General features: G+C 45.8%; 1 protein-coding gene across 1 annotated transcript in view; it reads right to left on the reverse strand.

The window, feature by feature from the left end:
• AGRN (agrin) overlaps positions 1–23,462 on the reverse strand; it is a 156,386-nt gene that overhangs the window by 67,053 nt on the left and 65,871 nt on the right. The window contains exons 5-10 of the mRNA XM_083876993.1: positions 22,334–22,381; positions 14,491–14,706; positions 12,114–12,335; positions 7,582–7,806; positions 6,039–6,091; positions 5,706–5,859 (exon numbers count right to left, since the gene is read on the reverse strand). Of these exons, the coding sequence (XP_083733119.1) occupies positions 5,706–5,859; positions 6,039–6,091; positions 7,582–7,806; positions 12,114–12,335; positions 14,491–14,706; positions 22,334–22,381 (918 nt within the window). The remainder of the gene's footprint in view (positions 1–5,705; positions 5,860–6,038; positions 6,092–7,581; positions 7,807–12,113; positions 12,336–14,490; positions 14,707–22,333; positions 22,382–23,462) is intronic.

Below are 23,462 nucleotides of genomic sequence, written 5' to 3' on the forward strand. Positions count from 1 at the left end.
ACTGACTTTGTTTTGTGGGTGGGAGCAACAAGGAGCTGCTGAGCTGGGCTTGAATCCAGACCTTAAATTCCATCCTGGAGGCACAGGGGAAGCCAAACTCTCTTTTTCCACCCTGGGTGATCCTTTACCACTGCTGAGCCCTGGGAGAGCTCCAGTCCTGGTTTGGAGTCAGTTTTGGGATGGTGGGAGGGGTTGGATGGCAGGAACTGGATGATAATTTAAGATTCCTCCAACCCAGAGCATTCCATGGTTGTGAACACACACCTAAACAGGCCCAGGGGTGTGGGAATCCCAAATTTCAGGGAAAACTGAGCTCTCCTGCCTGCCCAGCTTGGGATAACCACAGGGAAGAGACACCAAACCCATCAATCCACACCTGGGACACCCAATGAACCCAGGGATGTGGGAATCCCAAATCCTGAGAACATCCAGGGAAAGCTGAGCTCTCCTGCCAGCCCAGCTGGGGATAGGAGGCACCAAACCCATCAATCCACACCTGGGACACCCAACAAGCCCAGGGGTGTGGGAATCCCAAATTCTGAGAACATCCAGGGAAAACTGAGCTCTCCTGCCTGCCCAGCTGGGGATAACCACAGGGAAAAGACACCAAACCCATCAATCCACACCTGGGACACCCAATGAACCCAGAGATGTGGGAATCCCAAATTTTTAGAATTTTTGGACACCCAGCAAGCTCCAGCACTGCTCCACAAGGAAATATTCTCAAGAAAAAACCACTTTTGAGCCCAAGAGAGAGAACTGGGATCCCTGAGGAGCTGCCAGCCCCAGGAAAAGCAGGACACAAAGCACAGGGGACAATAATTCCACAAGCCCAGGCAGGCAGGGACAAGGACAAGCTGGGGAAAAACCAGGGGGAGGTTAGTTGGGAGCAGCAGCAGGAGGAGAGAGGGGAAAAAAATAAAATAAAATAAATCAATCAGGAGCAGTCCCAAAATTATGCAGCAACCAAAAAAAAAAAAAAAAAAAAAAACGAACAAACAAAAAAAACCCCAAAAAAACCAAAACCAAAAAAACAAAAACAAAACAAAAAAAAAAACAAAAAAAAACAACAAAAAAAAACAACAACAACAAAAAAACCAAAAAAGCCCCAAAAAAACCCCAAAAAACCAAAAAACAAAAAACCCACAAAAAACCAAAAAACAAACAAACAAACAAACAAAAAACCCCAAACAAACAAACAAAAAAACCCCAAACTAATCAGGAGCAGCCTCAAAATGATGCAGCAACCCCCCAAAAAAATAAAAAATCAATCAGGAGGAGTCCCAAAATGATGCAACAACCCCCCCAAAAAATTAAATAATCAATCAGGAGCAGCCCCAAAATGATGCAACAAGCCCAAAAAAATTAAAATATCAATCAGGAGCAGCCCCAAAATGATGCAACAAGCCCAGGGAAGGGGCTGGGTGAGGAGTGAGGGGCTCCCAGCACCCACCTCTGCTCCCACTCTCCTCTGCCTCGGAGGCACAGCAAATTCCCATTGCAGAGATTTGGGGGGCCAGGGGTGGGACAAAGCCCTGGGGTCACCTCTCCATCCTTGGGGGGACTCTCAGGTGGAATTAGAGAGAGGTGGGAGCCCTGAGAGGAGGCCCAGAGGGGCAGGGCTGAGTTCCCAGCAGAGATGTCCCAGCAGGGAGAGCAGGAGGGCCAGGAGAGAATTCCTTCCTCCACACAGGAAACACTGTAAAACACAAGACACAGACAAACAGGAGAGAGAGAAGAGGAGAGAGGGGAGAGCAGAGAGAGGAAAAGACAGATGTAAAAACTTCCTCCTTTCCTTTCCTTTCCTTTCCTTTCCTTTCCTTTCCTTTCCTTTCCTTTCCTTTCCTTTCCTTTCCTTTCCTTTCCTTTCCTTTCCTTTCCTTTCCTTTCCTTTCCTTTCCTTTCCTTTCCTTTCCTTTCCTTTCCTTTCCTTTCCTTTCCTTTCCTTTCCTTTCCTTTCCTTTCCTTTCCTTTCCTTTCCTTTCCTTTCCTTTCCTTTCCTTTCCTTTCCTTTCCTTTCCTTTCCTTTCCTTTCCTTTCCTTTCCTTTCCTTTCCTTTCCTTTCCTTTCCTTTCCTTTCCTTTCCTTTCCTTTCCTTTCCTTTCCTTTCCTTTCCTTTCCTTTCCTTTCCTTTCCTTTCCTTTCCTTTCCTCCCCAGCATCGACCTCAGACCTTTTTTTTTTCCCAGAACTGATGGGGATAAAAAATAAAATATCTTCTCACACCTCCAGGACTGCCTGGGGCTGTCACAGCTCTGCAGCACCAAGTTTTGGCAGACAGAGCCCTAATTTTGATTTATTCCCTCATTTTTTCTGCTCCTATCCCAGCTCCTGGAGCAGATTTGTGCTTGGCTTGGAGGATTTTGAGGCTCCCAGACTGCTGGAAAAAAAAAAAAAGAATTTGTCAAAAATCCCAAAACCCCACTCAGAATAATTATTTTTAACCATTCATTTCTCTGGGTGGAGAATAATTCCCTGAGATTTCCCTGTGGGGAAAAGCTGTGATCCCACAGGAGGAGTGGGGGATTTTTTTTAATTTTTTTTTTTGCATCCCTGGGCTCTCTTCAAACCCTCCTGGAGAGGCTGAAAAATTCCCAAATCCCAGGGAAATTCCTGCTGCTCCTGAGCATCATTTTGCACCGTGTCCAGGGCACCAGGCCAGGAGCAGCAGGATGTTCTCCTGCCATCCCTCTCTCCACCTCCTTCTCCTGAAATATTTGAAATCTTTCATCTTTCTTTCCTGCTGTTTCTCTGGTTTACAGAATTAGAGAGGTGTCATTCCTATTTACCCCAACCATGTTAAATCTGTATCAAAACTCCTTATAAAAAATAATAAAAATTAGACAATAAAAGCCTTTTTTCTATGCTCTTTACCCTCTGAAATATTTGAAATTTTTCATCTTTCTTTCCTGCAGTTTCTCTGGTTTAACCAGTGGGATTAGAGAGGTGTCGTTCCTATTACTCCAACCATGTTAAATCTGTATCAAAACTCCTTATAAAAAATAATAAAAATTAGATAATAAAAGCCTTTTTTCTATGCTCTTTACCCTCTGAAATATTTGAAATTTTTCATCTTTCTTTCCTGCTGTTTCTCTGGTTTATAGAATTAGAGAGGTGTCATTCCTATTTACCCAAATCATGTTAAATTTGTATCAAAACTCCTTATAAAAAGTAATAAAAAATAAACAATAAAAGCCTTTTTTTCTATGCTCTTTGCCTTCTGAAGTATTTAAAATATTTCATCTTTCTTTCCTGCAGTTTCTCTGGTTTAACCCATGGGATTAGAGAGGTGTCGTTCATATTACTCCAACCATGTTAAATCTGTATCAAAACTACTTATAAAAAATAATAAAAATTAGATAATAAAAGCCTTTTTTCTATGCTTTTTACCCTCTGAAATATTTAAAATCTTTCATCTTTCTTTCCTGTTGTTTCTCTGGTTTAACCCACGAGATTAGAGAGGTGTCATTCCTATTCACCCCAACCATATTAAATCTGTATAGGAAGACCTTATAAAAAGTAGTAAAAAATAAACAATAAAAGCCTTTTTTCTATGCTTTTTACCCTCTGAAATATTTAAAATCTTTCATCTTTCTTTCCTGCTGTTTCTCTGATTTAACCCATGGCATTAGAGAGGTGTCTTTCCTATTCACCAATCATATTAAGTTTGTATTGAAACACCTTATTAAAAGTAGTAAAAATTTAGAAAATAAAGCTTTTTTTCTATACTCTTTGCCTTCTGAAATATTTGAAGCCTCTCTTTGGTGTCCTACAGCGACAGTCCAGTGGGGAGCTGCTCCTAGAGACGAGACAAAGACACGGTGAGAGCTCCAGAGAAAGAGAAAACACAGAGGGAGGGAAGAGCTGATGGCACAGAGCACCTGGAGCTGAGAGAGGAGCAGGCAGGAATGGAAAGGAGAGCGTGAAAAATGGATTTTTGGGAGACTGGCACTACCCCGGGAGGAGCAATGGATGTGGCACGGATGGAAAAGGGAATAAGAAAAATAATCCAGCAGGATGTCACAGACACAAATGAGTGTCCCCACAATCTGTGTCACACACAGCAGACAGAGACAGGACACACGGCAGGGCGGGGACACGGGGACACGGGGACAGGGAGGGCTCCAGGCTGGCTGCTCAGTGGGAATCCATCTGGAATCCCATCCTGACAGGAAAGGGCTGGGATGGGCCAAGGGTGGGTGGGGGATTGGTGTCACTGCAGGATAGGGGGGACCAGAATTCCTCATAGGACAGTGTCCCCAGGGGACAGTTTGGGGACCAGCATCACCATGGGACAGTGTCCCCAGGGGACAGTTTGGGGACCAGCATCACCATAGGGACAGTTTGGGGACCAGCATTCCCATGGGACAGTGTCCCCAGGGGACAGTCTGGGGACCAGCATCACCATGGGACAGTGTCCCCAGGGGACAGTTTGGGGACCAGCATCACCATAGGGACAGTTTGGGGACCAGCATTCCCATGGGACAGTGTCCCCAGGGGACAGTCTGGGGACCAGCATCACCATGGGACAGGGGTGACCAGCATTCCCATGGGACAGTGTCCCCAGGGGACAGTTTGGGGACCAGCATCACCAGGGGACAGTTTGGGGACCAGCATCACCACAGGACAGGGGGACCAGCATTCCCATGGGACAGTGTCCCCAGGGGACAGTTTGGGGACCAGCATCACCAGGGGACAGTTTGGGGACCAGCATCACCATGGGACAGGGGTGACCAGCATCACAGGACAGGGGGACCAGCATCCCCATGGGACAGTGTCCCCAGGGGACAGTTTGGGGACCAGCATCACCAGGGGACAGTTTGGGGACCAGCATCACCATGGGACAGTGTCCCCAGAGGACAGTTTGGGGACCAGCATCACCATGGGACAGAGGGACCAGCATCCCCAGGGGACAGGGGTGACCAGCATCCCCAGGGAACAGTGTCCCCAGAGGACAGTTTGGGGACCGGCATCACCATGGGACAGAGGGACCAGCATCACCATGGGACAGGGGTGACCAGCATCCCCAGAGGACAGTTTGGGGACCAGCATCACCAGGGGACAGTTTGGGGACCAGCATCACCATGGGACAGGGGTGACCAGCATCACAGGACAGGGGGACCAGCATCCCCATGGGACAGTGTCCCCAGAGGACAGTTTGGGGACCGGCATCACCATGGGACAGAGGGACCAGCATCACCATGGGACAGGGGTGACCAGCATCCCCAGGGGACAGTTTGGGGACCAGCATCCCCAGGGGACAGTTTGGGGACCAGCATCACCATGGGACAATTTGGGGACCAGCATCTCACAGAACAACTTGGGGACTGACACCCCATGGCACAATTTGAGCACCACCACCCCTGGGGACAATTTCACTACCACCACCCATGGGAACAGCTTCACCACCACCCCTGGGGACAATTTGAGCACTGACATCCCAACAGGACAATTTGAGGACCACCATCCTCAGGGACAATTTCACCACCACCACCCCAAGGGACAATTTGGGGACCAGCATCTCACAGGACAACTTGGGGATTGACATCCTTCACATGACAATTTCACCACCACCATCCCCACGGGACAGCATCCCTGTGGGACAATTTGAGCACCACCACCCCACATACCAATCCCACCATCACAACCCAACCACTCCCACTCCTCCCGCGACATCCCCTGGAGCTGTCACCCCCCGTGTCTCACCGCAGGGCCCGCTGTGCCTGACGGGGATGTGCTGCTGCAGGCGGCACTCGGCCCTGCGCCGCTCGCAGTCGCTGCCGTAGGTGCGGCTGTCGCGGCCGCACAGGGGCCGGAACGCCCCGTCGCAGGTGATGCGGTCGCAGGAGCAGCGCGCGGACCCGCGCCGGTTCAGGCACACCGCGTTGAATTTGCATTCCTCCTTGCATTGGTCTGAAAAAAAATGAGAAAAAGGTTTTGGTTTTAACTGGGAGGCCCCATGGCAGTTCAAATACACAGCGTTGAATTTACATTTGTCTGCAAAAAAAGGGAAAAAAAATTTGATTTTAACCAAGTGGCCCCTCGGCGGTTCATACACACCGCGTTGAACTTGCATTCCTCCTTGCATTGGTCTGAAAACGGAAAAAAAAAATTGATTTTAATTCTGGGATGATCTGTCGCAGGTGATCTGGTCACAGGAACAATGGGTGGCTCCGCAGCTGCATTGAATTTGCATTCCTCCTTGCACTGGTCTGAAAAAAGGAAAAAAAATGTGTTGAATTTATGTTTGTCTGAAAAAGGGGAAAAAAAAATTTATTTTAACCAAGAGGCCCCGCAGTGGTTCAGACACACCGTGTTGAATTTGCATTCCTCCTTGCATTGGTCTGAAAAAGGGGAAAAAAAACCTGATTTTAACCAAGTAGACCTGCAGTGGTTCAAACATACGAAAAACCACACAAACAAGAAACCCATCGCTGCACTCACTCTGCTGCAGACACTGCCCCGACCAAATCTTTTGGGTGTCCATCCCATGGATGGCCCTGGGTCTCCAAACCTTCTGGATGTCCATCCCGCAGATGTCGTAGGTGACACCATCGTCCCCACAAAAAAACCCAAAAAAACTTCCCCAAAAACCCCAAAACCAAACCAACAAAACCTCAACCAAATCACCTATTAATACACTCACCCTGCTGCAGACACTGCCCCGAGCGAACCTTCTGGATGTCCATCCCGCGGATGGCCGCGGCCCTGCCCATGGCGCACTCGCTGCCGTAGGTGACGCCGTCGTCCCCACAAATAACACCCCAAAACCCCCCAAAAAACCCTAAACAAACCCCAAACAACCTCAAGGAACCTATTGACACACTCACCCTGCTGCAGACACTGCCCCGAGCAAACCTTCTGTATGTCCATCCCGCAGATGGCTGCGGCCCTGGCCATGGCGCACTCGCTGCCGTTCCCCACAAAAAAACCCCCAAAGACCCCCCAAAAACCCCAAAATCAAACCAAACCAACAAAACCTCAACCAAATCACCCATTGACACACTCACCCTGCTGCAGACACTGCCCCGAGCGAACCTTCTGGATGTCCATCCCGCGGATGGCCGCGGCCCTGCCCATGGCGCACTCGCTGCCGTAGGTGACGCCGTCGTCCCCACAAATAACACCCCAAAAACCCCAAAACCAAACCAATCAACCAAAAACACAACCAAGGCATAAAACATAACCCATGTCTGCACTCACCCTGCTGCAGACACTGCCCCGAGCGAACCTTCTGTATGTCCATCCCGCGGATGGCCGCGGCCCTGGCCATGGTGCACTCGCTGCCGTAGGTGACGCCGTCGTCCCCACAAATAACCCCCCAAAAACCCAAAATCAAACCAAACCAACAAAACCTCAACCAAATCACCTATTAATACACTCACCCTGCTGCAGACACTGCCCTGAGCGAACCTTCTGTATGTCCATCCTGCGGATGGCCGCGGCCCTGCCCATGGCGCACTCGCTGCCGTAGGCGACAACATCATCCCAACACAAAAACCTCCCAAAAAACCTCACCAAAATCCCCAAAACCAAACCAACCAAACAAAACCTCAACCAAATCACCTATTAATACACTCACCCTGCTGCAGACACTGCCCCGAGCGAACCTTCTGGATGTCCATCCCGCGGATGGCGGCGGCCCTGGCCATGGCGCACTCGCTGCCGTAGGTGACGCCGTCGTCCCCGCACACGGGGTCCCCTCCCGGGGGACAATCCTCGGGCCGGGGCAGCAGCTCCGGGCGCCGCGTCCGCGGGTTCACCCGGCACACGCGGCTCGGGTCGCTCGGGATGTTTTTACACGGGTCTGGGGAAGGGAAAAGAAAATTTATTGTTATAAATATGTATTATGAAGTTGATTTTTGGTGAATATTGGGATAAATAGTGTGTGTGTGTAATTGGACTGTTTATGGGATTATGGGATTTAAAATTATTTATATTATATTATATTATATTATATTATTATATTATACTATGTTATATTATATTAATTATATATCATATTATATTATATTAATTATATTATATTATATTTATTATATATTATATTATATAATATTATATTACATTATATCATATTATACAATATTATATTATATTATATTATATCTATATTATATTATATTAATTATATATTTTATAATATATTAATCATATATAATATATGATATATATCAATATTAATATAAAAATATTATATATTAATGTCAATTATATGAAATATATATAATAATTATATATAAATATAATTTTATAATATATTAATTATATATATTTATAATATATTAATTATATATATTTATAATATATTAATTATATATTTTATTTTATTTTATTATATTTACTATATATTATATTATATTATATTATATTATATTATACTATATATCATATTATATTATATTATATTATATTATATTATATTATATTATATTAATTATATATTTTATTTTATTTTATTTTATTATATTTAAAATTATGGGATTTAAAAAAATTATTAGTGAACCTCCTAATTGTGACATGATGTAAGTGGTAAGAACACTGTTTGTATTTTTTATTTTTTGACTTCTAGGCTGACCAAAACCCAAAAATTATGAGGGGAGAGATCATCAACTTATAGCCCTGCAGGAAGGATCCTAAATTTCTGAGTTTTTTAATCAAAATAAAACCATCCCTGGCATGGGATGGAATAATCCTAATATATAATATTTTATATATAATATATTATATATAATATTTCATATATTATTTTTATAGAATATGTATAGTATATCTAAAATTCTATATAAAATTATATAATATTGGGGAATAAAATATATTGTGTATAATATTTTATATTAGATATTTTATATATATAATATAATAAGTATATAATGATATTTATATTTATATTTACATTTATATTTATATTTATATTTATATTTATATTTATATTTATATTTATATAATATTGGGGAATAATCTCCTGATATTCCCCCAAATCCATCCCTCCAAACACCCCAATCCTGCAGCAAGGGATGATTTTTCCACCAGCTGTTTGGGATATTTTAATTCCAGGATCTTTTTGAGAAACTTTAATTCCAGGATGTTTTAATTCCATGAGCTGTTTGAGATGCTCCATTCCAGGATATTTTAATTCCAGGATCTGCTTGGGAAACTTTAATTCCAGAATATTTTAATTCCAGGAGTTCTTTGGGATGCTCCAGTTCCAGGAGCTGCTTGAGAAGCTTTAATTCCAGGATATTTTAATTCCAGGATCTGCTTTAATTCCAGGATATTTTAATTCCAGGATCTGCTTTAATTCCAGGATATTTTAATTCCATGAGTTCTTTGGGAAGCTCTGATTCCAGGATCTGTTTGGGAAGCTTTAATTCCAGGATATTTTAATTCCAGGATCTTTTTGGGAAGCTTTAATTCCAGGATATTTTAATTCCATGAGTTCTTTGGGAAGCTCTGATTCCAGGATCTGTTTGGGATATTTTAATTCCAGGATCTTTTTGAGGAACTTTAATTCCAGGATATTTTAATTCCATGAGCTCTTTGAGATGCTCCATTCCAGGATATTTTTAATTCCAGGATATTTTTGGGAAGCTTTAATTCCAGGATATTTTAATTCCTTGAGTTCTTTGGGAAGTTCTGATTCCAGGATCTGTTTGGGATGCTTTAATTCCAGGATATTTTAATTCCAGGATCTCTTTGGGATGTTCTAGTTCCAGGATCTGTTTGAGAAGCTTTAATTCCAGGATATTTTAATTCCAGGAGCTCTTTGGGAAGCTTTAATTCCAGGAGTTTTTGGGATGCTTTAATTCCAGGATATTTTAATTCCAGGAGCTCTTTGGGAAGCTTTAATTCCAGGAGTTTTTGGGATGCTTTAATTCCAAGATATTTTAATTCCAGGAGCTGTTTGGAAATCTCCAATCCCAGGATATTTTAACCCCAGGGTCTCTTTGGGAAGCCCCAATCCCAGGATATTTTAAACCCAGGATCTGTTTGGGATGCTTTGATTCCAGGATATTTTAATTCCAGCAGTTGTTTGGGATGCTCCAATCCCAGGGTCTGTTTGGTAAACTAATCCCAGGATATTTTAACTCCAGGATCTCCCTGGACAGCTGCCCAGGGGAGCAGCAGGGCCAGAGGAGGGTCTCAGGTGTTGGGATCTCTTGAGGTCGGGGGGTCCAGCACAAACAGCCCAGGGAGGGAGGGAGGGAAGGAGGGAAGCTCTGCCTGGCACCCACTGTGACCTTTGGCTGCCCAGAGTGACCTTTTACTGCCCAAAATTACCTTTTATTGCCCAAACTTGACCTTTTCCTATCCAAACCTGACCTGTTACTGCCCAGAGTGACCTTGTACTGCCCAGTGACCTTTTATTGCCCAAACCTGATCTTTTCCTGCCCAAAACCTGATCTTTTCCTGCCCAGTGACCTTTTACTACCCAAAATGACCTTTTACTGCCCAATCGTGACCTTTTCATGCCCCAAACCTCCACCCCAACCCCTCTCCCACCTTTCCTTCCCCCATTTTTAACCCCTTCACGCCCAGACTGTTCCCCTCTCCCTCCTGCTCACCACAGGGCCCGTCGAATTTCTTGCTGACGTTCTCCTGCGTGTCGCAGGCGTGGCGGAGCAGGTGGCAGAGGCTGCGGTGGTGCCCTGCCCAAACCTGACCTTTTCCTGCCCAAATCACCCCTTTTCTGCCCAGAGTGACCTTTTATTGCCCAGAGTGACCTTTTACTGCCCAAACCTGACCTTTTATTGCCCAAACCTGACCTTTTATTGCTCAGTGACTTTTCCTGCCCAAACCTGACCTTTTACTGCCCAAACCTGACCTTTTACTGCCCAAACCTGACCTTTTATTGCTCAGTGACTTTTCCTGCCCAAACCTGACCTTTTACTGCCCAGAGTGACCTTGTACAGCCCAGTGACCTTTTATTACCCAAACTTGACCCTTTTCTTGCCCAGAGTGACCTTTTATTGCCCAGAGTGACCTTTTCCTGCCCAAAGTGACCTTTTATTACCCAAACCTGACCTTTTATTGCCCAGTGACTTTTTCCTGCCCCAAATGACCTTTTATTGCCCAAAGTGACCTTTTATTGCCCAAACCGACCTTTTATTGCCCAAACCTGACCTTCTTCAGCCCAAATCACCACTTTACTGCCCAAAATGACCTTTTATTACCCAAACCTGACCTTTTCCTGACCAAAGCACCCCCATACCATTCCCCTCTCCCTCCTGCTCACCACAGGGCCCGTCGAACTTCTTGCTGATGTTCTCCTGCGTGTCACAGGCGTGGCGGAGCAGGTGGCAGAGGCTGCGGTGGTGCCCTGCCCAAACCTGACCTTTTCCTGCCCAGAGTGACCTTTTACTACCCAAAATATCCTTTTATTGTCCAGAGTGACCTTTTACTGCCCAGAGTGATCTTTTACTACCCAAACCTGACCTTCTATTGCCCAAAGTGACCTTTTCCTGCCCAAATCTGACCCTAAATCACCCCTTTTCTACCCAAATCACCCCTTTTCTACCCAAAATTAACCCTTTCCTGCCCAAACCTGACCTTTTCCTGACCAAAACTCTTCCCCTCTCCCTCCTGCTCACCACAGGGCCCGTCGAATTTCTTGCTGAGGTTCTCCTGTGTGTCGCAGGCGTGGCGGAGCAGGTGGCAGAGGCTGCGGTGGTGCCCTGCCCAAACCTGACCCTTTTTTTGCCCAAACCTGACCTTTGCCTGCTCAGAGTGACCTTTTACTGCCCAAAATGACCTTTTCTTGCCCAGTGACCTTTTACTGCCCAAACCTGACCTTTTATTACCCCAACCTGACCTTTTACTGCCCAAAATGACCTTTTATTGCCCAAACCTGACCTTTTATTGCCCAGTGACCTTTTATTACCAAATACTGACCTTTTCCTACCCAAAGTGATCTTTTACTGCCCGAAATGACCTTTTATTGCCCAAACTTGATCCTTTACTGCCCAAACCTGACCCTTTCCTACCCAGAGTGATCTTTTATTGCCCAAAATGATCTTTCATTACCCAAACCTGATCTTTTCCTGCCTAAAGTGACCTTTCAGAGTCGTCACCAACTTCTTGACCCCTCTTTCCCTCCCTCTCCCTCCTGCTCACCACAGGGCCCGTCGAATTTCTTGCTGACGTTCTCCTGCATGTCGCAGGCGTGGCGGAGCAGGTGGCAGAGGCTGCGGTGCTGGCGGCCGTCGCTGCCGCACACGGGGCTGTCGGGGCCGGCGCAGGACGCGGGGCAGGCGCAGCGCGCGCCCTGACCGTCCTCGGAGGGGACACAGGTGCTGCCAAAGCTGCAGGTGACCTCGGCACAGGGGTCCTTGGAGCCTGGGGGACAGGGGGGGACAGGGGTGAGGGCGTGGTACAGGGTGGAATAGTTCCAATATACTATATATAATTATATAAATAATATAATATAGTATAATATAATATAATATAATATAATATAATATAATATAATATAATATAATATAATATCTATATATAAAATATTATATATTATAATAAAGATAAATAATGAATATTAAAGAATATATTATATATTATATATTATATATTATATATTATATATTATGTATTATATATTACATACTATATATTATATAATATATATTATATGTTATATTATGTACCATATATTTTATATTTTATATTTTATATTTTATATTTTATATTTTATATGATATATGATATATTACATATTACATATTACATATTATATATTATATTGAGGAACAACCCCCTGATATTCCCCTCAAAACACCCCAGTCCTATGGCAGAGGATAATTTCTCATCAGCTTCAGCCTGAGGAACACAGGAGGGGACACAGGTGAGAGCCTGGTGCAGGATGTGCTCCTGTTCCCCTAAAGGAATAACTCCAAAATTTCCTCATATTCCCAAAATCCATCCCTCCAAACATCCCAATCCTGCAGTAATGGATGATTTTTCATCAGTTTCAGCCTGAGGGACAGGGGAGGGGAGGGGACACAGGTGCTGCCAAAGCTGCAGGTGACCTCGGCACAGGGGTCCTTGGAGCCTGGGGGACAGGGGTGGAATAATCCTAATATATAATATATAATATATTGTACAATATATATAATTATATATATATTATATATATTATATATATATATTATATTATATATATTATATATTATATATATAATATAATATAATATAATATAATGTAATATAATAAATATAATATAACATAACATAATATAACATAACATAACATAATATAATATAATATAATATAATATAATATAATATAATGTAATATATATAATAGATTTATAATAGATATATAATAGATTATATATATAATATATGTAATATAATATTGGGGAAAAATCCCCTGATATTCCCCAAATCCATCACTCAAAACACCCCAATCCTGCAGCAATGAATAATTTTTCATCAGTCTCAGTTTCATCAATCTTGGGGATCCTCAGAGCCTGGGGGACAGGGGAGGGGACATGGGTGGAATAACCCTAATACATAATATATGATATATAATATATAATATATGATATATGATATATAATACATAATATATAATATATAATATATAATATATTGTACAATATATATAATTATCTATATAAATATAATATAATATAATATAATATAATATATATTATATTATATTATATTATATTATATTATATTATATTATATTATATTATATTTATATATATATTATATTACATATATATAATATATGTAATATAATATTGGGGAAAAATCCCCTAATATTCCCCAAATCCATCCCTCAAAACACCCCAATCCTGCACCAATGGATGATTTTTCATCAGCTTCAGTGAATTCCTTGGAACGTGAGGGACAGGGGAGGGGACACAGGTGAGGGTGTGGCACAGGATGGAATAACCCTAATGTATAATATATAATATATAATATATAATATATAATATATAATATATAATATATAATATATAATATGTAATATGTAATAAGTAATGTATAATATATATAATACATACTATATAATATATATTATACATATTATATTATACATTATATAACACACATATATATGTATGTATATGTATATAAATATAATATATATGTAATATAATATTACATATATAACTTTTCCATAATTTTCCCACTGTTTTCCCATAATATCTTCATCACTTCTCCACCATTTCTCCATCATTTTCCCATCATTTCCCCACCCTTTTCCCATCATTTCTCCACCATTTCTCCACCATTTCCCCATCATTTCTGTACCCTTTTCCCATAATTTCCCTGCTCTTTTCCCATCATTTCCCCACTCTTTTCCCATAATTTCCCCATCATTTTCCCATCATTTCTCCACCATTTTCCCCCACCACTCCCCCTCATCCCACTCCCCTGACCCCCAACCCCATCCCCAACACCCCTCACCCCCTCAATGTCCCCACCCCATCCATCCCCTCCCTGTCCCCCCCTTGGGGACACTGTCACCGCTGTCACTCACCGCAGGGTCCCTTGCTGACCACCTTGATCCTCCTCTGCTGGTTGCACTGGGCTCGGTCCAGCTCGCACTCGTTGCTGTAGGTGGAGTGGTCGGAGCCGCACACCGGGGCCACCACGGGGGGACAGGGACCCTTCTTGCACACACACAGCCCCTGGCCCGGCTCCGAGGGGCTGCGCTCGCACACGGCCCCGAACCCGCACAGCATCCCCCGGCAGCCTGGGGGGACACAGGGAAAAGGGGACCTTCAGGGGACATGGGGACATTGGGGGGTATGGGGACATCGGGGGGTATGGGGACACATGGGGCCATGGGGACACAGGGGCACAGGGACAGCCTGTGGGCACAGGGACAGCTCTGGGCAAAGGGGACATTCAGGGGACACAGGGACATTGGGGGGCATTGGGATACAGGAGCCATAGGGACACACAGGGGACATGGAGACACATAGGGGTATGGGGACACATGGGGGTATGGGGACACAGGGACAGCCTGTGGGCACAGGGACAGCTCTGGGCAAAGGGGACGTTCAGGGGACATGGGACATTGGGGGGTATGGGGACACATGGGGGTATGGGGACACAGGGACAGCCTGTGGGCACAGGGACAGATCTGGGTAAAGGGGACGTTCAGGGGACACAGGGACATTGGGGGGTATTGGGACACTGGGGCCATGGGGACACACGGGGGTATTGGGACACACAGGCGACCATAGGGACATATGAGGAGCAGGGGGACACATGGGTTGGCACACACATGGTTAAACACAGAGACATCCAGTGGGCACAGGGACACACAGGTGACCATAGGGACACAAAGCACAGGGACACACAGGTGACCATAGGGGACACATGGGGGGACAGGGACCCTTCCTGCACACACACAGCCCCTGGCCCGGCTCCGAGGGGCTGCGCTCACACACGGCCCCGAACCCGCACAGCATCCCCCGGCAGCCTGGGGGGACACAGGGAAAAGGGGACCTTCAGGGGACGTGGGGACATTGGGAGGTATGGGGGCATTGGGGCATATGGGGACATACAGGGGTATGGAGACACATGGGGGTATGGGGACACAGGGACAGCTCTGGGTAAAGGGGACGTTCAGGGGACATGGGGACATAGGGGGGTATTGGGACACAGGAGCCATGGGGACACACAGGGGGCACGGGGACACACAGGAGGACAAGGACATGGGCGGGCATTGGGACACTGGGGCCATGGGGACACAGGGGCACAGGGACAGCCTGTGGGCACAGGGTCAGCTCTGGGTAAAGGGGACATTCAGGGGACACGGAGACATTGGGGGGTATGGGGACACATGGGGGCCATGGGGACCATGGGGGTATTGGGACACACAGGCGACCATAGGGACATATGAGGAGCAGGGGGACACATGAGTTGGCACACACACAGTTAACCATAGGGACATCCAGTGGGCACAGGGACATGCAGGGGACATGGGGACACACAGGTGACCATAGGGGACACACGGGGGACAGGGACCCTTCCTGCACACACACAGCCCCTGGCCCGGCTCCGAGGGGCTGCGCTCACACACGGCCCCGAACCCACACAGCATCCCCCGGCAGCCTGGGGGGACACAGGGAAAAGGGGACCTTCAGGGGACATGGGGACATTGGGGGGTATGGGGACATCCGGGGGTATGGGGACACATGGGGCCATGGGGACACAGGGGCACAGGGACAGCCTGTGGGCACAGGGACAGATCTGGGTAAAGGGGACATTCAGGGGACACGGAGACATTGGGGGGTATGGGGACACATGGGGGCCATGGGGACACAGGGGCACAGGGACAGCCTGTAGGCACAGGGACAGATCTGGGTAAAGGGGACATTCAGGGGACACAGGGACATTGGGGGGTATTGGGACACTGGGGCCATGGGGACACACGGGGGTATTGGGACACACAGGCGACCATAGGGACATATGAGGAGCAGGGGGACACATGGGTTGGCACACACATGGTTAAACACAGAGACATCCAGTGGGCACAGGGGACACACAGGTGACCATAGGGACACAAAGCACAGGGACACACAGGTGACCATAGGGGACACACGGGGGGACAGGGACCCTTCCTGCACACGCACAGCCCCTGGCCCGGCTCCGAGGGGCTGCGCTCACACACGGCCCCGAACCCGCACAGCATCCCCGGCAGCCTGGGGGGACACAGGGAAAAGGGGACCTTCAGGGGACATGGGGACATTGGGGGGTATGGGGACATCCGGGGGTATGGGGACACATGGGGGCCATGGGGACACAGGGGCACAGGGACAGCCTGTGGGCACAGGGACAGCTCTGGGCAAAGGGGACATTCAGGGGACACAGGGACATTGGGGGGTATTGGGATACAGGAGCCATGGGGACACACAGGGGACATGGAGACACATAGGGGTATGGGGACACATGGGGGTATGGGGACACAGGGACAGCCTGTGGGCACAGGGACAGCTCTGGGTAAAGGGGACGTTCAGGGGACATGGGGACATTGGGGAGTATTGAGACACATGGGGGTATGGGGACATTCAGGGTTATGGGGACACAGAGGCACAGGAACAGCCCTGGGTAAAGGGGACATTCAGGGGACATGGAGACACATGGGGACACAGGGGCACAGGGACAGTCTGTGGGCATAGGGGACATTCAGGGGACATGGGGACATAGGGGGACATTGGGACACAGGAGACGTGGTGACCACAGGGACACACAGGTGACCACAGGGCCCCAAGTGACCACACTGTCCAGGTGACCCCACTTCCCACACAGGTGTGGCCACAGGGCTCCAGGTGACCACAGGGCCCTCACAAGTGACCACACTGTCCACACAGGTGTGACCACAGGGCCCAGACAGGTGACCACACTGTCCACACAGGTGACCACAGGGCAGAACACGAGGTTAACGAATGGTCCTGTGCATCCCTGGGAGAGTCACTCAAACCCTCCTGGAGCTCTTGGGGAGCATTTGGAACATCCCCTGGGGAGTTTGGGGGAAGAACTTCTCCCTAAAATCCATCCCAAACCCGCCTGGAGCTCTTGGAGCATTTCCTGGGGAGTCTGGGCACCCCCAGGGGAAGAACTTCTCCCTAAAATCCATCCCAAACCTCTCCTGGCACAGCTCCACCCTCAAGGACAGGAGGTGACAAGGACAGGAACCTCTGGAGCCCATCCAGGCTCTCTGCAGGATCAAAAACTCCCCAAACCCAGCCCCAAACCCTGTCCCTGCCTCGGGCAGCCCCTAATTAGCAGAACTTCGTTAATTAGTGCTGTGCCAAGGGGGCAGATGGCTCCAGCCCCACCTCCCTCCTTCCAACGGTGCCTGCAGATGTCCAGAGCGGCTGGAAATGGGGTGGGGAGGGTGGAATTGGGGTGGGGAAAAGGGGGGAAAAAGGGGAAAAATTGGGGAAAAAAGGGAGGAAAGGGGGAAGGAAAAGGAGGAGGAAAAACAGGGGGAAAGGGGGAAAAAGGGGGAAAAAAAGGGGGAAAAGGGGGGAAAAAAGGTGAAAAGGGGGAAAAGGGGGGAAAAAGGGGGAAAGGGGGAAAAAAGGGGGGAAAAAGGGGGAAAAAAGGGGGGAAAAGGGGAAAAGGGGGAAAAAGGGGAAAAAGAGGGAGAAAAAGGGGAAAAAGGGGGGAAGAAAGGGGAAAAAAGGGGAAAAAGGAGAAAAAAGGGGGAGAAAGGTGAGAAAAGGTGAAAAGGGGGGAAAAGGGGGAGGAAAGGAAGGGGAAAAGGGGAAAAAAGGGGGAGGAAGGGATGGGGGAAAGGAAAGGAAAGGAAAGGAAAGGAAAGGAAAAGGAAAGGAAAGGAAAGGAAAGGAAAGGAAAGGAAAGGAAAGGAAAGGAAAGGAAAGGAAAGGAAAGGAAAGGAAAGGAAAGGAAAGGAAAGGAAAGGAAAGGAAAGGAAAGGAAAGGAAAGGAAAGAAAGGAAAGGAAAGGAAAGGAAAGGAGTGGGGAAAAAAAACTAGAAAAAAGGTGAAAAAAAAAAAGGTGGGAAAAAAGAGATGAGGGGGAAAGATGGGAACAAAAGGGGAGGGAAAAGAGGGGAAAAAAAAAAGGAAAAAAAAAACACAGGGAAAAAAAGAGGAGAAAAGGGAGAAAAAGGGGGAAAAAAGATCCCAAAGAATGACACCACCAGGCCCAGCCACAAATCCCTTCACAGGGATGGGATGGAGAGTGAAAACCCCCAGGAAAAACCTGGATTTAGGAATTCCCTGCCCATGACAAACCCCAGAGATTAAAAATCAACTGGTAAAACGCTGGAAAAAAACACAGAAATCTGGGAATACAAACAGGGATGAGCTGAGACGCTTCACCCCCATGTCCAAGGGATAAAAAAGGAAATTTTGGGTTTTTTCCTGTGCCAAAAAGGGCATTAATTCCGCCTGAGCGAGGTGCCCGTTGCCATGGAGAGAGCGGCTGTGCCCTGGTGCCATCGAGATTCATCAGCATCAACACATCAACCGTGGGGGGACGGCAGGAGGGGCTGGGGAGAGATGGGACAGGGCTGGGAATTCTCCATGGGTGTTTTTGGACACCTGAGGCACCGATTGATAACCAAAATCAGCGATGGGAACACCTCGGGCATTGATCGATACCCAAAATTAGCAATGGGAACATCCTCCAGCATTGATCCGCACCAAAAATCTGCCCCGGGAAGAGCCGGGGCAGGGCTGGGAATTCTCCCCGGGTCTTTGAGAGCATCTCCAGCATCGATCCACATCCAAAATTAGTGATGGGAGCACCTCAGGCATTGATCAACACCCAAAATCAGCACCAGGAAGAGTCAGGGGCAGGGCTGGGAATTCACCTCGGGTGTTTTCCGACACCTCAGGCACCGACTGATAACCAAAATCAGTGCCAGGAACATCCCCGGCATCAATAGATACCCAAAATCAGCGATGGGAGCACCTCGGGCATTGCCCAACACCCAAAATCAGCGCCGGAAAAAGCTCCAGCATTGACTGACACCCAAAATCTGCCCCTGGAAGGGCTGGGGCAGGGCTGGGAATTCTCCACGGGTGTTTTTGGACACCTCAGGCACCAACTGATACCCAAAATCAGCAATGGGAACATTCCCAGCATCAATTGATACCCAAAATCTGCCCCGGGAACATCTTGGGCATTGCCCAACACCCAAAATCAGTGCTGGGAACTCCTCTGGCATTGATTGATACCCAAAATCAGCAATGGGAGACCCAGGGGCAGGGCTGGGAATTCACCTCGAGTCTTTTCCGACACCTCAGGCACCGACTGATAACCAAAATTAGTGCCAGGAACATCCCCGGCATCAATAGATACCCAAAATCTGCCCCAGGAAGAGCCAGGGCAGGGCTGGGAATTCACCCCAGGTCTTTTCCGACACCTCTGGCACCAACTGACACCCAAAATCAGTGATGAGGACTCCTTGGGCATTGCCCAACACCCAAAATCAGCACCGGGAAAAGCTCTGGCATCAACTGATACCCAAAATCAGCACCGGGAACATCCTCGGCATCAATCCACACCCAGGGATGGACAGAACCACCACAAATCCATCCCAGGGACGACAGAACATCCCAAATCCATCCCAGGGATGGACAGAACTCCCCAAATCCACCTCAGAGATGGACAGAACTCCCCAAATCCATCCCAGGGATGGACAGAACCCCAGGGATGGACAGAACACCTCAAATCCATCCCAGGGACAAAATCACATCAAATCCACCCCACGGGTGAACAGAACCCCCAGGGATGGACAGAACCCCCGGGGATGGACAGAACTCCCCAAATCCATCCCAGGAATGGACAGAACCACCCTAAATCCATCCCACAGACAGAACCTCCAAAATCCATCCCAGAACCCCTCAAATCCACCCCAAAACCACCTCAAATCCATCCTAAGGATGAACAGGACCTCCTAAATCCATCCAAGGGATGGACAGAACCCCCAAGGATGGACAGAACTCCCCAAATCCATCCCAGGGATGGACAGAACCCCCTATATCCATCCCAGAACCCCCAGGGATGGACAGAACACCCCAAATCCATCCCAGAACCATCTCAAATCCACCCCAAAACTACTCCAAATCCCTCCTAAGGATGAACAGAATCCCCAAATCCATCCCAGTGATGGACAGAACACCCCAAATCCATCCCAGGGATGGACAGAACCCCCCAAATCCATCCAGGGATGGACAGAATCCCCAAATCCATCCAGGGATGGCCCAAAACCCCAAGGGATGGACAGAACACCCCAAATCCATCCCAGGGATGGCCCAGAACACCCCAAATCCATCCCAAGGATGAAAAGAACACCCCAAATCCATCCCAGAACCACCCCAAACCCATTCCAGAACCCCCTAAATCCATCCCAGGGATGAAAAGAACTACCCCAAATCCATGGATTTGGGACAGAACCACCCCAGGGACAGAACCACCCTAAATCCACCCCCAAACCATCCCAAATCCATCCTAAGGATGAACAGAATCCCAAATCCATCCCAGGGACGGACAAAACCCAACCAGAACCACCCAACCCCATCCCCCTTTTCCCCTAAAATCCCCTCCCAAACCCCAAATTGGGATTTTTCTCCCCCGGGAGCCTCGGCAACTTTCCCCAAAAAAATAAAAAAAAAATTGGCATTTTTCCATTTTCTGTGGCATTTTTGGCAGCATCTGCCTGGGTTGGGCTGTTGAAAGATTTTGGAGCCCTGAGTGAAAATTTTCCACCCACGTGTGGGGTTTTATTTTATTTTTAAGTTTCTCACTCAAAGATTTTTTTTTTTTTTTTTTTTTTTTTTTTTTTTTTTTTTTCCCTGGGGATAATTTTAGGTTAATCACATTTTTAAAAAATAAAAATCTGTTTGTTTTTTTTTCTCTTCTTAGGTTTCTCCCACACACAGCAGAGGAGGGAAAAAAAAAAAGGGAAAAAAAGGGAAAAAAAGGAGAAAAAAAGGGGAAAAAAGGAAAAAAAAAGGGGGAAAAAAAGGAGAAAAAAAGGAAAAAAAAGGGAAAAAAAAGGAAAAAGAAAAAGAGAAAAAGAAAGAAAAGAAAGAAAAAAAGGGAAAAAAAAGAAAAAAAGAAAAAAGAAAAAAAGAAAATAGAGAAAAAGGGGAAAAAAAAAAAGAAAAAAAAGGAACAAAACAGGAAAAAAGAAAAAGAAGAGAAAAGAGGAAAGAAAGAGAAAAAGCAAAAAAAAAAAGAAACAAAAAAAGAAAAATAAACAAGGAAAAAAAGAAAAAGATAAAATGGGGGGAAAAAAATGAAAAAAAAGCGCGAAAAAAATAAAAATAAACCATATAAAAATACCATTTCCTTTTTTTCCCTTAGGGAAAATCCATTCTCCTTTTTTCCTTTTTGAGGGAAAATCCATTCCCTTTTTTTCCCTTTTTAAGGGAAAGACTATTCCTTTTTTTTCCCTTTTTGAGAGAAATTCTATTCCCTTTTTCCCCTTTTTTCAGAAAATACCATTTCCTTTTTTCCCTTAGGGAAAAATCCATTGTTTTTTCCCTTTTTGAGGAAAATCCCATTTCCTTTTTTCCTTTTTGAGGAAAATCCCATTTCCTTTATTTTCCTTTTTGAGGGAAAATCCACTCCCTGTTTTCCCTTTTTGAGGAAAATCCATTCCCTTTTTTTTCCCTTTTTAAGGAAAAAACCATTCCTTTTTTTCCCTTTTTTCAGAAAATACCATTTCCTTTTTTCCCTTTTTGGGGTAAATCCATTCCCTATTTCCCCTTTTTTTCAGAAAATACCATTTCCTTTTTTCCTTTAGGGAAAATCCATTCCCTTTTCTCCCTTTTTGAGAAAAAATCCATTAATTTTTCCCCTTTTTGAGGAAAACCCCCCTGACTCACCATCCCGCGGCGTCGGCGGCGTCTGCGTGAAGTAACTGTTGGGTTTGTCTGCAAAAAAAACCCCAAAAAAACCACAATTTATCACAAATTCCTTCTCTACCCCATCCCAAACCCTTTTATGGGATTTTTTATCCAGGTTTGGGATCCCAGGAGATGAAAAAACATTAAAAAATCCCATTTTGGGGATGGATGGAGCGTCTTTGGGATGGGGTTTTTGGGGTTGGGGTTTGGAGGGTTGGGACAAAAACAAACAAATAAAAGCAAAAAAAAAAAAAACAAAACCTCAAAACAAAAAAACAAAACCAAAACAAGACAACACAAAAAACCAAACCAAAACAAACCAAAACACGAAAAAAAAAACCAAACCAAAAAAACCAAACCAAACCACCAAAAAAAAAAAAACCCAAACCAAAAAAACCAAACCAAAACAAACCAAAACACCAAAAAAAAAAAAAAACAACAAAAAAACCAAAAAACCCCAAACCAAAACAAAACAAAACACCAAAAAAAAAAAAAAACAACAAACCAAAAAAACCAAACCAAAACAAACCAAAACACCAAAAAAAAGAAAAAAAAAACCAAACCAAAACAAACCAAAACACAAAAAAAACCCCAAAAACCAACAAACCCAAAAAACCAAACCAAAACAAACCAAAACAAACAAACAAAAAAAAACCACCAAACCAAAAACAAAAAAAACCCCAAAAACCCCAACCCAAACCAAACCAACAAAAAACACAAACAAACCAAAAACCAAAAACCAACCAAACAACAACCAAAAAAACCCACAAAAAAAAAAAACAAAAAACCAAAAAACCAAAACCCCACCAAAACCCCCCAAACAACCCCATTTTTGCAATCCTGGAGCAGGATTTTTTTTTTTTTTCCTGAGGGAAAGGCCATTCCATTTTTTTTTTCCTGAGGGAAAGTTTATTCCATTTTTTTTTTTTCCTGAGGGAAAGTTTATTCCATTTTTTTTTCCTGAGGGAAAGACCAGCCCAGGAAAAGCTCTCCCTGTCCCCAAACATGTCCTGGGTGTGGAGACCCAGCTCTGAACCTTTCCCAAATCTTTACATCCCTCTGGATCATCTCCATCCACCAGCCCTTCCCAAATCCACATCCCATGGAT

This window comes from Zosterops lateralis, assembly GCF_965231275.1.
Source record: "Zosterops lateralis genome assembly, chromosome: 22".
Classification (NCBI taxonomy): domain Eukaryota; kingdom Metazoa; phylum Chordata; class Aves; order Passeriformes; family Zosteropidae; genus Zosterops; species Zosterops lateralis.